The following is an 18,939-nucleotide window of genomic DNA, read 5'->3' on the forward strand; positions in this document are numbered from 1 at the left end:
GCTTTGTCGATGGAAAAAATGTCTCTGTTGCAGTGCTAGACGCTCAGCACCAAGGACAGCGCCGCTCAGGATAGTGAGGTTACCCGAGGGCTGTCTGTGAAATGCCGCAGTGTTTAGAGTTGATGTGTGTTTTTTCATGTCGAATATTTTCAACTTTCTCGGTTTAATATGCAGATACTACTGTCAGTAATCTGTTTGTAGGTTCCCTGAAAAGTAAAAACACTGCCTGACATAGCAACCCTGGCTCAACCAATGGCATGAGTTTGGGGCGGGGCTTTCTGTTTGTCCAACCAATGACTGTATGGTGCTGCTCTCACAAACATTTACATATTTTAGTCTCTCACTAACTTTCATGTATTTGAAGACAGTTTAAATAAATAGTTTTAAAGGTCAACATGGCATAAAAATGTACTGGTTTTATTTTCTTAATACACATTTATTGCTCTTTTTGTGGACCAGTGATATTTTAGTATTATTTATTTACTGTTATAGTATTCATTAATATTTTGAATTAGCTTTTCATTTTATTTCAGGTTTAGTTTTTAGTCATTTTAGTGCTTCAACTTGTTTTTATTTCAGCTATCTGCCAAGGAAACATTTCACATTTTTGTTGTTGTTGTTGTTTTTTCTATAAATGTAAGGTTTCATCTATTATTTATGTATTTTATTATTTCAGCTTTAATTCAATTAACAAAAACTTGTTTAATAGCATTGTTTTAAATAAAAAAAACCTTCCAATTTTTTTTTACATTTTGACAGTACACTTAACCTTTATACACTCTTTCTTAATAATCCAGTGATCACTCTGAGAATAATGCAAACCACACTATGTTTAAATGAAACCTGACTAAGAACAACTAAAACACAGGGCTATAAATACAGGGTTAAAACAAAGGAAACCAAGACACAGGTGAAAATAATACATAACTATAGAAACAAACAAGGACATAACCAGTAACCAAAGAAACCGAAACTAAACAAAGCAGGGAAACAGGAACTAAAGGAAGCAAAACAGAATATCAACATAAGAGTCCTTAGAACAAAACATAAACCTGACATACTGTAGGCCTACATTTAAGATTTATGTATTTGAATTGCATATAAAATTTCCATCCATTTTGATTACAAATCTGTAACACATTATTTATTTAACATAAACTAATAAACTTCATGTGATGCATACATAAATGAAACGGGAAGAAACAGGTAATATTTCTGTAATAGTAGTAATAAACCTAATGTGTTTTAAATACACAATAACCAGATTCATGGTGATTCTAAATAATTTGAATAAAGGTATATTGAAAATATGATTATTTAAATAAAATCAAATAGATGCAAACAGTTAAAACTGTTTACTGCCGTGGGCTAATCATGACACGTCCAGATTTAGTTGATCCTGGAACAACATTCCTGTCCCAAAATGTAATCCTAACCATATCCCTAATCCTAAACCTAACCCTGCCCATAAATTATGTCTTAAATCAGAGGGAAATGATAGGTGAATAACACTGATATAGAAGCACCTAAGCCTGCATGGTTGTAAGCCTAAACTTGACATAAACTGTAAACTTGTCCCTCAAATCTGATTGGTTGATTGGAATTTTGATCCAGGTTGATAGAACATGTTGCATTTGGTAAAATCAGGTTCTGCCATATATCGTTGCCATGTTAAAGAAAAATATCTGGTTGGTGATCAGCTTTCCCACTTCCTCATACCAAAATAATGTAATATTTTTTTACATCACCTTAATTTTGGATTATTTTTGGATCTTTTTTTTTGCTCTTCATATTGTCCTCCTTTTTGATGACGCCTGTACTTGTGCAGATATAACCCAGACTGGCCTCACTTTCTGTTCAGTTCCTCAAGTAGTTCCAAACATTTTGTACAGAATTCTGCTCCTCTGTGAAACTTTCCTGAGACTGAGAGTGATTAAAAATAGCATATCACAGTTTTTTTTCTTGCTGAATTAGCAGAGCCGAGGGTGAGAACAAGATGGAGCATCTGTACTGCAGCAAAACACTGCCTTGAAGAGACATTTCAAAACACAATATTTAGTTTAATTTATTCAGTGGGGTCCAAAAGTCAATTATTTTTCAGATCTATTTTTCTTCTTCTTCAAATTAGATCAGCATTTTAAGTTTTTGTTAAAAAACATCCTATTCATCTTAAGTTAACATTGATTATTTTATTATTATTTTACGGTACAGAGTATCTATGTTAACATATTTCAATTACATTTTTTATTGAATAATTGAATTTAAATATAATTGATATAATTCATAATTTGAAACATGTACTGCTCATGCTAATAAGGGTGCTGTATGAGACACATTTTCTGACCTAGTTTTGTGCGTGAAAGAGTGATGGAATTGGTATGTTTGAGTGTTTTATTACTGACATTGAAGTTTTGAATCAATAAATGAGATAATCAAGTTTGCCAGATAATTTTTATTAGATTTACATGCAAAAATATGGCCAGTTTCATTGCTGTTCTTGTTTTCTTAGTGTATGTAAACAGCGACACCTAGTAGTCTCATAAATCATTGCACTATTTAATTTAGGTAAATACTCGATTCTAGTAATGAATCTAACCCGCACATATTCACTGCAAAGAATAAAGAACATTAAATGTTTTGAATAGACCTTATTCAGAGCAGGAAAGCGAGGCTGTGAGAGAAAGACTTACCGTGTTTCTCAATGGCATACGCTGTAAAAAGCTGTATAATGCTCCAACATCACTTATAATTGTCCACAGCTCTTATTGTCTGGAGTTTTTTTGTCTACTGACATTTCTTGGAAATATATTTTTGCTGAGTTTCGTAAGCAGAACAATCCAAAAACACTTTAAATAACAGTACAACATACTGAAGAGATGCATGTCTATCCCTCACAGCCTCGCTTTCATTCCCTTAAAAAATCAAAGATGGCGCTGCTGTGAATAAGGTCTGTTGCTCTCTACATCAGCACAACAGAAGACAAATCCATCATGCGCTACCCCACATTTTCCTCTAGATGGCGCAATTGAAGCATTGCAAAACGGGAACTAACTATCCAGTTACCTTTGGGGGGAGACTGTGCTCATCTAACCTGCAAAACATACCATTTTAATTTAATAATTTATGCTTTCTTTCAGGGAAAATAATGAAGAATTTAAAATTGTGAAGTTTATTGCATGCTTAATGGAAAATTAAACAATTTTGTTTTTTTTTTAACGTCCTTGCCAAACTTTTAACATCTCCATCAAAGCTGCTGTTCAGAAATAATCCATGTTATAAGCATTTAATCTTTGGATATCTCTGCCGTTTATTGTGCCAGCTTGATCACTTTTGTCTGTTCCACTTAGAGAAACAGAGAACTTCTGATCACAGTCGTTGCATAAGCGAACTTGTTTTTACATTTCTTTGCGACATCAAAGCTACTTTTTCGCTCTGGGAGACAGCTATCTCCGTCAGCCTGTGTTTGACGCTTTGCTGCTTCCATCTCTCTTACTTTCTCACTCTCTCTCACCTCTTTTCGCACATCACCTTCATCCCAGAGGTCTTTCCGATCCGTGGCGTCCCCTGATGTGGAACCGCTTGGTGAAAAACATCAGAAAAACTCTGATCCTTAAGGCCGGAGCTCCCGCTGTTTTGGACATATAGTTCTCAGAACAGGCCCTTTTATCCTCCTCTTCTTTTTCTCGTATATTTGTAGCCTACACCACACCTGTGCCATGCCATTTAACTAATGTTGTTTGCGCCTGAAAATGCCATAAATTGATCTGCATTAATCTGTGACTTCTGTGACATTTAACTCTAGGTATTGAACTTTGCTGCATAATTCATGTTTGTTCTGAATGATACCTCAAATTGTGCAGCTTGTTGAGGAGAAGTGTGCAACTACATTTGCAAGCAATCAGACTTACAATTTGTTTTCTGAGTGCTTCGCATGCTGCTATAGGCAATTGTGTTCTGAATGGATTAAAGGGTTAAGCATTTCTTTAATTACATTCTCATGTCATTCCAAACCCTTAAGACTTTTCGTTCATCTTCGGAACACAAATGAAGATCTTTTTGATGAAATCTGAGAGCTTTCTGTCCCTCTATTGACAGCTACGCAACTACCACTTTGACACTTCAAAAAGTTCATAAAGAGATGGTAAAAATAATCCATATGAATTTTCTGAAGAAACCTGATCGCTATATGATGAACAGATTTAATTTAGGCTTTTATTCACATATAAATATTGATAAGCGAACAAACAGAAGCGCAACCGAACATTGGTTCTTGCAGAAGCTCAAACGTGCTGTGTAACACACGAGAATGAACCTCATTGGTTCTTGAGGAAGCTAAAAGTGCTGCATACACACAAGAATGAACCTCATTGGTTCTTGCAGAAGCAAATGTGCTGTGTAATACGAGAATGAACCTCATTGGTTCATGCAGAAGCTCAAACATGCTGTGTAACACACGAGAATTAACTTAATTGGTTCTTGAGGAAGCTAAAAGTGCTGCGTAACACACGAGAATGAACCTCATTGGTTCTTGAGGAAGCTAAAAGTGCTGCATACACACAAGAATGAACCTCATTGGTTCTTGCAGAAGCTCAAACGTGCCGCGTAACATGAGAATGAACCTCATTGGTTCTTAAAGGGATAGTTCACTTTGAAATTAATTTTTGATATGTTTTAGCTTACCTCAAGGGCATCCAAGATGTAGGTGTCTTTGTTTCCGCAGTAGTTTCAATTTTGATATTTTTAGGTCAAACCGTTCTTGTCTGTCAGTCATATAATGCATGTCGATGGTCACTGGCTCAAAACACAAGCACAGAGTCCAAATTAAAACAATTCCCCACGTCCAAATGAAACAATTCCCCATCATAAGTACACATTGATGGCCTAAGACACGAAACGAGCGGTTTGTGTGAGAAAACGAACAGTATTTATATCGTTGTTATCTCTTGAAAACAGCACACGTCCAAATGATCTGACGGCGCGGGCGGGTATAGATGTATACATAGATGTCGCCTTGGCTACTGCAGTTCATTGGAACGAAACCGTAGCCAAGCGACATCTAGTGTATATATCTATACCCGCCCGCTGGCGGGTATAGATGTATACACTAGATGTCGCCGTCGCTACTGCAGTTCATTGGAACGAAACCGTAGCCAAGGCGACATCTATGTATATATCTATACCCGCCCGCGCCGTCAGATCATTTGGACGTGTGCTGTTTTCAAGAGATAACAACGATATAAATACTGTTCGTTTTCTCACACAAACCGCTCGTTTCGTGTCTTAGGCCATCAATGTGTACTTGATGGGGAATTGTTTCATTTGGACGTGGGGAATTGTTTTAATTTGGACTCTGTGCTTGTGTTTTGAGACAGTGACCACAGACCTGCATTATATGACTGACAGACAAGAACGGTTTGACCTAAAAATATCAAAATTGAAACTACTGCGGAAACAAAGACACCTACATCTTGGATGCCCTTGAGGTAAGCTAAAACATATCAAAAATTAATTTCAAAGTGAACTATCCCTTTAAGGAAGCTAAAAGTGCTGTGTAACACACGACAATTAACCTTATTGGTTCTTAAGGAAGCTAAAAGTGCTGCGTAACACGAGAATTAACCTCATTGGTTCTTGGAGAAGCTCAAACGTGCTGCGTAACATGAGAATGAACCTCATTGGTTCTTGAGGAAGCTAAAAGTGCTGCGTAACACGAGAATGAACCTCATTGGTTCTTGCTGAAGCTCAAAAGTGCTGCGTAACACACGAGAATTAACCTCATTGGTTCTTGAGGAAGCTAAAAGTGCTGCGTAACACGAGAATGAACCTCATTGGTTCTCATAAATCAAGCAAACATGCTTGAGCTTCCGTTTACCAAAACTGATGTGTGAGTTGATGAATGTTAATATGTGAATAAAAGCCTAAATCAAATCTGCATCATATAAAGCGATCAAGTCTCTTCAGAAAATTTAGACTAAAGCTCTCAATGCATATGAATTCGTTTTACAATCTCTTTATTAACCTTATGCAGTGTAAAAGCGGTAGTTGCGTAGCTGTCAATAAAGGGACAGAAAGCTCTCAGATTTCATCAAAAATGATGTTTCAAAGATGAACAAAAGTCTTACGGGCTTGGAACGACATGAGGGCGAGTAATTAATGACAGAATTTTCATTTTTGAGTGAACTATCCTCTTAAACAAATCATTAAAAACACTTTTGTAGCTTGTTGAGAAGAATTTTGCTACAACACCTAAGCAACTGCCTGAGCTAAAGCACTCAGAATACCTTTGCAACTGCCCAGCAACATGATTAAACCAGTGGCAAGGCCAGACATTTTAAATTGAGTGGATCTTGGAGAGAAACAGGGTGGACCAGTGCCTAAATTAGGATTAGTTAAATGTGATTTATTGTCAGCCAACAGCGTTAAAGGTTTCTATTTACAACATGTTTTTGCATCAAGGAGCCAGGGATAGCTGCAGGTCGGAGTAATTGGCGTGCCGAAAGGTTTCTCATTGGTGAAAGGAGCTTCTTGTTGACAACTGCGTTGGCCAATCAGTGTTAACCATACCTAATTTCTTTAGACTGGAAGAAGATGGCAATAAGACGTGGTGTGATGCTGTATATCATAGATCTGTATATTACAATTAGGGCTGTCAATTTTACTCATTAATTTGGTAAGATTAATTATGGGGAAAATAATGCGTTAAAAGTATTAGTGCATTTAACGCACCCAACCCCGGCTCAGACCTGTTCATCATCTTACATTGCACACAGTTGCTTAGTGACGAACAAGATGCAGGGCAATGACTGACTTTGTGATGAAGTCTATTAGAATGCAGTTATATGCCCCTAAAATTCAAGATATTGGGGGAAAAAATGCCCCTGAATGGGTTTTTGTCTTATATTTGCATAATATAGCAATATCACACGAGCAAGAAAGCTGTGTTTACCCGAGTATCTGAACGATTGCAAATGTGGAATTGATTTTATACAACAGTTCAATAAACAAGAAGTTAATTTTGTGCTACATATTGTTAATATTGTCTTTGCTCAATTTCGCCAATAAAAACAGTTACAACAAAGCCACTGCAGTTTTTTGTTACTGAATGAATCCCGTGTTTTTTAACGAATCGAGCGAGCCAATGATTCATAATGACAGTCTCATTGGCTTCATTCCTAAATAAATCAGCCATTTGAATTAAAGGAATAGTTCACTTAAAAATGTAAATTCTGTCATCATTTAATCACCCTCAAGTTGTTTCAACCCTGTATGAATTTTTTCTTCTGCTGCACACAAAGGAAGATATTTTGAAAAATGTCGGTAACCAAACAGTTGATGGACCCCATAGACTTCCATAGTAGGAAAAAAATATATAATACTATGGCATGCTTATTTCATCCAATAGATCGAAAGATCTGAAAAAGTCCATACATTTACATTTACTCATAGATCCTTCCCTCGAAGAAATCAGGACAGAAGTGGTTGAAAGTGGACAAAAGACACGGATTAAAACACCAGGTGTCTCTCTCGTCTTCTTGTGATCCGATCGACCAACACGCATCTTAATACCAGGGGTAAACAGGGCCTAGAGAACACCTTAGAAACATGTTAAAAATGCTCAAAACTACTTGCCAACTGCATAGAAACATGCTTTAACCACCGAGAACAACTCTATTGTCACATTTTCTTCAAAAAAAAAATGCAAAAATTGTCTTCTCATATTCACATTTCACATGGTATCATTTATTTTCACTTAAATCATTTTATAATAACTGGAATGACATAGCAAATAAAAATCTCAATATCTGTTTCCAATCCCCTCGGAATCAAATCACATCAATAAACTAAAATCAAGTTTCTCTAAAAGTGTTTATACCCTCTTCCTTCAATTCACACGATGTCCATCTGGCTAATGAAAAATCATCCGTTCCCTCCATTCATGCTTTAGGGGGCAAGAAATCATACTTTGTCATAAAACAGGAATAATGTCATGGTTTTTCTCTGAAAAGGGCCTGTGTATTCCCCATTTGTGTTTTGTGTTGTGCTCAAGGCTGATTATTTATGCATTTGTGTACTTTTTGTCCCCTTGATTCATTGTCTGAAATGATCAATCTTTAAAAAGGTTTTCACTGCAGCCGTCCCCATAGACGGAAAGGGCTGATGGGAAATGAGGTTTGCCTTGTAGATCTAACTTCTTCTTGATTAGGGGCAATCAACAGTAACAGGGCTGGTGGTTACTCATCTTAAAAAGACATTAGAGATGTGCTCAGCAAAGCCTTCTGGGTGGTGATCACGACCAAACCATCTCATTCATTTTTGAAGGAGGAAGGCTGAATCTGTGATTTGGGCTCTTTGATCATTAGGGTTTCTGTCCTTAAGCCTTTGTTTAATAGACATTCAGATGCTGTAATGGATCTAATGCTGCTAATGACTTTCTCTCTTTCCAATCGCAGGTCATGTGCCTTCAAGATTTTTTCGGGGAGGAGGACATCTACATCGCATGCGGCCCGGAGAAGTTCCGTTACCAGGATGACTTCCTGTTGGATGAGAGCGGTAAAGCTCTTCAGTAGTTTCCTTTGTGTCCATTTCAACAAAAGAACACTACATATCATGATCTCATCAGCATAAGGTCTGTGTGGATGGTATCTTCCACCTACACAGAAACTTTCTCTTTGTCCCATCTTGAATGAAGAACATCCTGTTACCATTTAGTTCATAAGCAACTTATGAATGAGTCCATTAAAAATTCATCACACAAATGTGGAATATAAAAGAAAGGCATATTCCCCCTTAACGCCTACACCAACCACTTCTGGGTATCTTAGATAGATAGATAGACCCCTCTCCTCTCCTCTCCTCTCCTCTCCTCTCCTCTCCTCTCCTCTCCTCTCCTCTCCTCTCCTCTCCTCTCCTCTCCTCTCCTCTCCTCTCCTCTCCTCTCCTCTCCTCTCCTCTCCTCTCCTCTCCTCTCCTCTCCATGTTTTCCTGTTGTGTTGTCATCAGGAAATGAGAATCTGTATGTGGCTCTGTCTGGTTTCCTTTCATTAATGGTGTAGAGAGACAAAGGCTGTTGCCGGTTTGACTCTTCTGTGCTGATGTGAGCTCAGTAAAGAGCAGGCGCCCCAGTTTTCTGAAGTGTATTCGGGAGAGCTCTCTCTATTATTGTTGGATGCTTTGCCCCATAATTTCCTCATTGGATGTAAAAACCATCCATCCATCCATCCATCCATCCATGATTTTGGCTTACAACGATTATTAAAATACGAAGATCAAGATAAACGATTATTGTGCCGCATTACTTTCGCCCCTCCTTAAAAACCCTGCATATCAGTAGAATCATGTAACGTGACTTTCGTAAAATGGGACATTTCTGATATTAACTCTGTGCCTAAACGGTCAAATACACGCAAAATATGTCAAAATGCCGGGCTTGCCGAGTATTCACGTTTCTGTCTGTCCATCTCTCCGTCTTTCTGTCTGTTTTATGCCCATCCACCCATCTATCTATATATCTATCGGACCGATTAATTTATAATTCTATTGAGTTATTACCAGTGGCTATTACCGAATTAGAGCTGCACTGTGCAGAACAAATGTAATGAAGAATATCAGATTTATCATGGTGAATTAGAGCGAGTGGAGTCAATCATGAGTATAGATTTAATTATGAAGGCACTAGTAGAGGGACACGTGCCGTTCTAATGAGTTTTGATCACAGCCGAGAGAAACATATGAAGCATGCCGATGGCGAGATGGACGGAGCCAAAATGGCAGTCTTTGACGACAAAGATTTCCCTGAAGAACACATATTTAATATAATATGAGCAGAATGGTACCCCATAACAGCAGTTTGTCAGTGATATCCCATGTTCATTTTTATTTGATCCATAATACTCTAAAAGTATTGTCGATAACGACGATTATGTAAGGCTGTGATTAACAATTGTGAGAAAGCATCTTTTTACTGTATATAAGGAGATGATTTGTTAGTACTGGAGAGATAAGGGCTGAAACTTGCTCTCTAAATATAACTCCATGGAGACAAAGAGTAGAGTGACATCCTGCCCTTCAATAAATCCTGCCTTAATAGACTGTGGCATTTACTGTCATACCTGGTGTCACAGTTATATTGCTCTCTGAATTTATTATGTACACAGAGTTATTGCAGCAAAAGCAAAAAATGGGACAGATAAACACGGAGCATGCGAGAAGCTAAGCAGCACTTCGTCTGCAGAGAATATAATGTAATCCCCAGTCTCTGATCTGTATTTAGGGTTAAGGCACTGCCATCTTTTTGATCACACTTGCATAAATGTGCTTGAACAAGCAGACTGTTTTTGAAGGAGGATTAATTTAGTGCTTCAGTTTAAGGATTATCTTCGGGAAGAGTTTGAGTTTTAGAGACTTTTAAAGAGGATTTGAGATGGCAATCAAACTAGAGAGTCATTTGGTGGTGTGATATTAAAAACTTGAAATAATGAAAATTAAGCAATCAGCTAGTTGACAGCATCATTTACTTACCCCCATGTCATTCCAGAACTTTCTTTCGGGACATTAGGGTCTAAACAACATTGGTCTCCCTTCCTTTTTTTCTGATAGATAGCAGAAGGGCAACATACCAAATACAAAAACTTTCTGAAATGCACATTCATTTTTCAGCTACCAAATAGTAGTACTTTCATTAGATTTTCAGACTTTTGGACTTCCCTATGTAATGTGATTTTTGTTGTGTGACAGAGTGCCGAGTAATGAAATCAACATCCTATGGGAAGATGGGGTCTTTAAACAGAAGTTCTCCCAGAAGCTTTGCCCTTTCCAGACGCAGCAAGTCTCCTTCTGGATCAGGTAATTTTCATATATGTGCATGCGGGTTTATGCAACAGCAAATGCTTCTCTGAATGGTTTCTTGTGCACATGTGAACTCCCTTCTCAAACATTCTCTCTTTGTCGCTTGAACATTTGTTAAAAGAAGATAATTAACTTCTCACATCAAAAAAAAAAAAAAAAAAAAACCAATAGGAAGTCATGCACGTGTGACAGCTCTCCATGCAACAAAGCACCCCTCTGTGTGTGCACCCCTGGAGCGGAGTGTGTTTGCTGGCTTCGAGGTGGAATTGCATTCAGATATAGCTGTCTGATTCAGAAGGGCACATCCCGGCAGAGAGGAGTCAAAGATGAGAGATATGAGATATTGAGGGACGGGGCGGGAAGTAGATGGGGTGATGAGAGAGAGAGAGAGAGAGAGAGAGAGAGGAGATGGAGGGGGGTAGTGTGACTCAGTCTTGCAGATCCACATCAACTGTTGTGCAATGAATACTGTTGTGTGTGTGATCTGAATTATAGGCACTATGCGGTTTGCTTTTGTTCCAGTTTGCACTGGTGATTACCATATTCAAATGCCATGTTACAATACATGCATGCTACTCCATATTCCGAAAAGCTAATAGTATTAAAGGTGTTAAGGGGTACTTTGGATTGAATGCAAAGTCTAAATTGTACTGCAAACCAGACTGTGCATCAACTACTTGCTTATTTATTCGATTTTAGGTATAAACATTTTTAGGCTGTTTTTAGAAGATAAAAAAATGAAGCTGTTTATGGATAAAACAAAAAAACATTTGCACTTCCTATTGATGCTTTACTGTGTATCTGTGCCCTAGTTTTCTAACAAAGACCGCCTTTGCGTCTTCACCTCTATAAGATGTGTGGCAGAGACGTCTAGAAGCTGCTGGTTGATATTTTTGTCCTGTAGCCGTTATATGATTGGTTTAAATCGTACCAGTTGAATCTCTATGAGTAGAGGTTTGGCTTAGAGTTCTATCCGGTTGTCATGGAGACGCCGGCTAAGGGAGCTGTGCCTTAGAGACAATAGAGGTGCCCATATATGGGCGTCCCTTCCTGTTTGGCAGGCTTAGTGGAAGCAGGCTCAGAGAGTGTGGCTCATCACTTCTAGTCAGGCGGCTGTTTCTCAGCAGACACTCGTAGACATGATCCATAAAAGCATGGAATCGGTTTCACTTCGAGTGATTGGTGTGCCAGTCATACATTTTCACAATACAGCCCGTTAATCCTTTAAGAAACCCTGGGGTGAGGGAGAATGTGCCAGGTTTGCAAAGGTTTCATTACTGGTCTGGTTTAAGAATGAATTTACTGCGGTCTGCAAAGTTTGATAATAGTTTCGAAATAAAGTTCTAAGAAATTTAAAAGTTGTAGATATTATGCTTGGATGTTGATTCTATTCTTTAGCTGCCTGGGTTTTCAATCAGAAGGTCAATGGAGAGCATAGGCTGTAATATAAAAAAAACTGAATTTTCAATGCCATTTCTAACTATTGTCTCCTATAAAGCCTACTGTATTATATTTGAGATTTTTAAGGGCTCTAAATTGTCTCCATGATCAAAACCTGTTGTACACTATCTTCTACATGACTTCTGATAGTTTATACTTTTTTAGCAAGTAAACGGCCTTTCAGTGATTCTATAAATGTCCACATTCATGTCGTGTCTTTTTGCTGTGAAGGTTTTCATAATGTAAAAGCAAGAATAACTTTTATACTGTTAGTAATCATGTCAAGATGAACATTTACTGGACTGAAGCAACTTATAGGTTTACTTGATTATCCATAGGCTTTTGTTTATCTATTTTTGCTAATTTGGGGTCTCAGTTTGAGCTCCATATTCCAAATACTCCCAAATGTTTTGATTTTGCCTCAAGGTTCAATGAAGACCTGACGGCTGACGCACGTACGGATCCAAAATAATGTTCCTGTTACACATTTTTCCTGAACTGTTTACGACTGTGTCTATGTTATTACTCACCGAGAAGGGGCATTGTGACATTATTTTTAGTGTATTTGACAGCGGCGAAGCAGCGAAAAAGAGCTAATTTTGGCACTTGTATGTCAGAGGCGGCTTGTGCACTTCGGATGTGAGCGCAAAATCTGCGGGAATGAGTAGAATTATGCGTAATCCCACGCCGAAATTCAGACCCGGTCATGCCAACACTATCTAACCGGAGTGAATGAGACGACTGATATTTCAGTATCGATACATATCGGAATATTGATATTTTTGACAACACTACGTGACATTGCTGTGCTGTATGGTCACGAAAGCTTATCGTTTGCATACGTTAAGCATTGCGTTTTAAAAACAAGTGATTTTAACCCATTGAAATGCAGCAAGCAGCGAAAGAGAACTTATTTCGCTCAAAGAGAACTCATTTCACTATATGCGCGTACTGCTCAGAGCGCTTAAAGGTACTCTAAGCGATGTTGGGTGACGTCACTTCTTGTTGACGTTCGAAGTATTGTCAAACAAAACGGAGGCTAGCTCGACCCTCCCTCCTCCTCATCCCGTTAGTCGTTGTCGTTGGCTAGGACATCTCTCCTCTAGCTAACTTCCCTCTTCATGCTTCTCTCTCCTCCACTCCCCACACCCCCCTTCATGTGCACACGCACTAACCCCCCAACCCCCACCCCCAAATCATTCTTGTCGGTTATTGGCTGGAACACTGTTCGTTATGTTTCGTGGTCCAGGCTGGGCCAGTTTGTTTTTGTTACCGTTTGTGGAGCCTGGGCTTTCTACAGAGACCTTATTACAGTGTGTTTAGGGGACAGGCAGCTAGCGGATAGTGAGGAGATGTTTGCTGGACAAAAAATGTTTCGGCCTAAAAAACGCGTGACATCGCTTAGAGCACCTTTAAGAACTGAACTAAGTGCTTTTTTCAGCGCAATTGGGCTTGAACGGTTAAATACACATACAGTACTTAGGTGTCAAAATGTCCGTCCTCGTAAACACAGTCATTTATGTCTTCAGTGAAAGTAAACCGTTAAGAGAGAAAACGCATATGTAACAGTATATAAGATCCATGCATTCGATCTTAAAGTGACGTGCTGTCGTCTGTGTCATCAATGTTAATCAAACAACAAAAAAGAGAAAATCTCTCACTGTTCATGACTAAATCACTTTTGAGAGACTTTAATAATAATACATGTATATTTAATTTACACAGTGAAGATATGCAGTGATTTTTATACATTTGATTACATTTTGTTCATTGTATAAATAAAAATAGTTTAAACATTCTTCAGAATTTCTTCTTTTATGTTCCACAGAAGAAGAAAAAAGTCACAAAAGTTTGAAACGGCATGAGAATAAATCATGAAATCTCTTCCATAATGATCCGTTATTTTTATATAATGATATATTTTTTTAATAATTATTCATTAGATATTTTAATGTTCTTAATGAAAATTATTATTAAGTCTGGGTTGGTGGTCTCTGGGTCTGTAAAGTTTAAAAACCCCATTAAAATTTGATTAAAATTATTTGGTTATTTAAATTAGTCTCCACCTGCAGCTAAAGCATTGAAACCTATGCCTTGCACCGTCTTTATATCTCGCTCTCCTACTAGGAGTCCCACACTGGTGTGGGCAGGTGTATACTTAGTGGAGGCGTCCTGTACTTTCTCAGCAAGACCAGTGGACTGATATGATTGCAATTGCAATTTTGTAGTTGTTGCGTTGCTGTTTGGTTATTGCTACTTCTAGGTTGTAGTCAGTGTCATTGTATTCACAGCTACCAGAAAAACCGATGGTCAATTTATAGACTAAAAATTCCCGTCACTGAAAGGATCAAACAGACTGGCTGATAAACAGGCATCTGCCTTTTAATCTGTCAGACAGCGTATGTCAAATGTGAGATATTTCTTGGGATGAATCAGATAAGTGATTTCAAGAAAGGTCTAGCTGTCCTTACTTTAAGTGTCTGTGAGAGAAGCTGCTCACTGTATGAGTGCTGTTTATATAATACACCCTGTCAGGCTAAGTATAGCACATTGATTTCTGTTTGAGAGTGGCCTGCACACCTTTAAACACACATGAACATGGTGAATTTCTATACAAATGGCACTGATGTACTGTTTGTGTACAGTTACGAGAAGCCTTTTGTTTTTTCACACAACGAAAAACTGAAGCCCATGTCATCCTGCGCATTATTCACAGTTTGAGCGGTACGATCAAGTGTTGAGCATGACAGCACATTTAGAGGTGCTTTAACAAAGAAGACACAGCGAGACAGACATAAACAGCCTCTCTCTGTCATATTTATCAACAACTGTGTGGGATGGCGGAGATGGTTCATTACAGACTGCATGTCTTTCTGTGCCTGTCCTATTTACTGAAGGCATCCTTCCAATGGATTTCTGATCTATAATCTTAGGTCGTTCTCCTCATGAATTTCTGTTAAGCTTTCCTTTGAATTTGCACGGAGGAGCTTGGCCTTGTAGTCGACTGAATTTTTATCCGAGCAGTTTATCCAGAGAGTAAACTTTAATTAGAGCACCAGAGAGTAATCTTTAATCAGCTCGAAACACCGCTGGCTGACTGTCCACAGGAAATGTAGAGCTGCTCCTGTCACTCTAATTCAGAGACCTTGTTATTATTCTTACTGTGTAATTCTAGCCAGTTGCTCAGCTTGTTACTAACAAACCCACAAACAGCTCATTAACCCATTAGCATGTGCCCTACAGCAGGAAAACTGAACTATAACTTTCGTTAACGCATGTTTATTATTGTGTATGATTCATCTATGCACGTTATTCCAAAGAAATAAATTAGTGAAAGTGTATTCACTTGTTCCACCTGGGAAATGACTTGGGAATGATTTCAACGGATGTTAGCTACACTCTGTAAAAATAGTCTGTAAAAATTGGACCCAATGTACTATGCTGATATGCTGATATGCATTCCATATTGCATATCTTTTATCAGTTCATGCATTCTCTGGGAATCAAACTCATGACCTTGGTGTTGCTAGCACCATGTTCTACAGTTTGAGCCCTAATAGTCAAGTCCAAGTCAAGTCTCAAGTCTTTGGGTCCAAGTCAAGTCTCAAGTCTGTGGGTCCAAGTCCAAGTCAAGTCTCAAGTCTTTGGGTCCAAGTCCAAGTCAAATCAAGCCAAGTGGGGGAAGTACCCAGATTTTGGTGTGTTCCCACCACAGGAACTAGGAACGATTTTAGTTTGAGGAACTAATTTAGCTCCCACTTTAGAGTAGGGTGTAAACCAGCACTATAGGAACTACCAGTGATGTTAGTGTTCACTGATTGGCGGAACGCACACGAAACACTTCGTATTGCAGCATCTTGAGACAAAGTGCTATTCCAGGTGGCAGAAAGCAGCAGCACTCGCTGAGCGCAGATTCCAATGAATGGAGCAGCGGAGAGCAGAGCGGAGAGCAGAGCGGAGTACAGCGCATGAGCCGCTGCGAGCTCATTGGCTCTCGGCCTGCTTGCGTAGCTGTGACGCGCGCCTGAGCCAGTGCAGTGGTGGTGTGTAAACACCACCACCCACCATTTTTAAAAAGGCTGTTAAAACACACCGATTATAGCCTATATATTTACTCCACAAACTAACTCTATAAACATGAAAAACAGTGATTGATGGGCCTCTTTACCTTTACGCTGAGGAGAAAATCCAACGCAACTTTGAGGGGACCAAGCGAAACATGATTATGTATTTCTGCTCAGCTAGCAACACTGGACATCAACCCCATGGCATATGCTAATAACTTTTTATTACTGTCAAGTTTATTACAAGTCAAGTCTCAAGTCTTTGAGGTCCAAGTTCAAGTCAAGTCTCAAGTCTTTGAGGTCCAAGTTCAAGTCAAGTCTCAAGTCTTTGAGGTCCAAGTCAAGTTTCATGTCTTTGAGGTCCAAGTCAAGTCTCAAGTCTTTGGGTCCAAGTCAAGTCTCAAGTCTTTGAGGTCAAAGTCAAGTCTCAAGTCTTTGGGTCCAAGTCAAGTCTCATGTTTTTGAGGTCCAAGTCAAGTCTCAAGTCTTTGTGATCCAAGTCAAGTCAAGTCTCAAGTCTTTGAGGTCCAAGTTCAAGTCAAGTCTCAAGTCTTTGAGGTTCAAGTCAAGTTTCATGTCTTTGAGGTCCAAGTCAAGTCTCAAGTCTTTGGGTCCAAGTCAAGTCTCAAGTCTTTGGGTCCAAGTCAAGTCTCATGTTTTTGAGGTCCAAGTCAAGTCTCAAGTCTTTGGGTCCAAGTCAAGTCTCAAGTCTTTGAGGTCAAAGTCAACTCTCAAGTCTTGGGGTCCAAGTCAAGTCTCAAGTCTTTGAGGTCAAAGTCAAGTCTCAAGTCTTGGGGTCCAAGTCAAGTCTCAAGTCTTTGAGGTCAAAGTCAAGTCTCAAGTCTTTGGGTCCAAGTCAAGTCTCAAGTCTTTGAGGTCAAAGTCAAGTCTCAAGTCTTGGGGTCCAAGTCAAGTCTCAAGTCTTTGGGTCCAAGTCAAGTCTCAAGTCTTTGGGTCCAAGTCCAAGTCAAGTCTCAAGTCTTTGAGGTCCAAGTCCCACTGTTTTACTCAGAAATATATTTCCTTATAAAAGTCATTTATTTTGACTCTAAATGCTAGGTCAGAATGAATTCAGAGATGCACAATATATCAGAGGTATTGGCCAATATTATCATAATGTTTTTTTTTTAATTGTCCATCAGATGAGGTAACAGATAAGAAACCCAATTCAAACTGATTTCAAAAGTACTGTTAGGTAGTTATCTTTTTTATGTAAGTTGTAATTTCACTAGAATCATGTTAATTATTGGAGTCTACAATGGGAATGCTATTTAAAAAGAAAAGTCTATACAGATGTATAATGTTGACTGTAACAAAAAAATAATTATCAGCTATCTGGCTGCATCAGTTTGTCTGCAATAAAAACGATTGAAAAGTCATGTTTGTTTGCATGTTGGTGATGGAACCATTTTATTTTTCGTAGCCCTTATTGCATAGGGACTGATATTACTGTATCCTGGTCCACTCTGTCTTGCTCCTCTCTGAAAGCCTGTTGTGCATATCACATAGATGCACCATAAATAGAAATTTCATTAAAAATGATATCCACTGTGAGACAGATGCGCTTTCGTGAATGTAGTCAGAGCAGAGCGCCGCAGAAGACAGACAGAACCACTATCTGGATGCTCTGTATATTTTAATAATGCAGTATTGTGTTTATATATATAGTGTATTGCATAATTTGTGTGTAAACATATAATATGTTTGTTCTTATGCCATGTATATACTTACTTTTTTTTTTATATTTCCACTATCACTTCCATTTTTTTAACATCTCATATTTGCTATATTGATTTCTAAAGCCACTTTTTTTTTTAATGTCTATTCAATGATTTACTCATCTGCGCCAATAATGTAATGTCTTTTGAACTGCCCTTCAGGCTTTTCTCTGCTCATATTTGTGTGATGAATTTAATAAAAAAAGTTGTAATCAATTAAAAGCCCTAAAACAGTGTTTAGTAAAACAGAAAAACTTCTGCGACTGATTGTAAGTCATTCATATTCAGACAGAAGTTATTTCTGTTGAGCTGTAGTGGGAGTGTTAGATCAGGACAGGGGTATGTCAGGGGAGGACGCTGTACCTCTTTTACGGTCCCTTTTGGATCATATCCTCGCTTTGAATTATGGACAAAGGGTCAGATGCAAACAGCGGATCAAACTGCACCTGGTGTGAAAAAGAGAGAAGTAAACAGCAGAGAGAGAGAGAGTGAGAGAGAGAGGAGAGAGGTCACATCACTGGATCCATCCTCCCACAGCTGAGCATGTTACACAAGAGCAAACTCAAGAGTCATTTCTCTCTTTTCAGTGTCTAAATTTATATTTGTATTATAAACCATGCTGGACTCATATCCCATACAGTACATAAACTATGGGCATTCTCCCAGCAGTCTCCTGCAATGCTATAACATCCTCTATAGCTAAATCGTTTATGTTTGTGTATTTATGGGGGAGTGCTGGAAGGGGGGAATAGTTTCGACCTAGGGTTGGGTTATGAACGGGATATTTGATTACTTTCAGTCATGAAAATGGATGTACATTTGAGCTGTCAAACCTTCCGCTCACAACGAAAACATTCATTATTATTCATGGT

General features: G+C 38.5%; 1 protein-coding gene across 2 annotated transcripts in view; it reads left to right on the forward strand.

The window, feature by feature from the left end:
- The window catches only part of dclk1a (doublecortin-like kinase 1a), a 54,385-nt gene that overhangs the window by 15,964 nt on the left and 19,482 nt on the right, over positions 1 to 18,939 (forward strand). For both annotated transcript variants that reach the window (XM_084400802.1, XM_084400800.1), the window contains exons 4-5: positions 8,451 to 8,550; positions 10,735 to 10,842. In XM_084400802.1, the coding sequence (XP_084256928.1) occupies positions 8,451 to 8,550; positions 10,735 to 10,842 (208 nt within the window). The remainder of the gene's footprint in view (positions 1 to 8,450; positions 8,551 to 10,734; positions 10,843 to 18,939) is intronic.

Source organism: Rutilus rutilus (genome assembly GCF_951802725.1).
Source record: "Rutilus rutilus genome assembly, chromosome: 25".
Classification (NCBI taxonomy): domain Eukaryota; kingdom Metazoa; phylum Chordata; class Actinopteri; order Cypriniformes; family Leuciscidae; genus Rutilus; species Rutilus rutilus.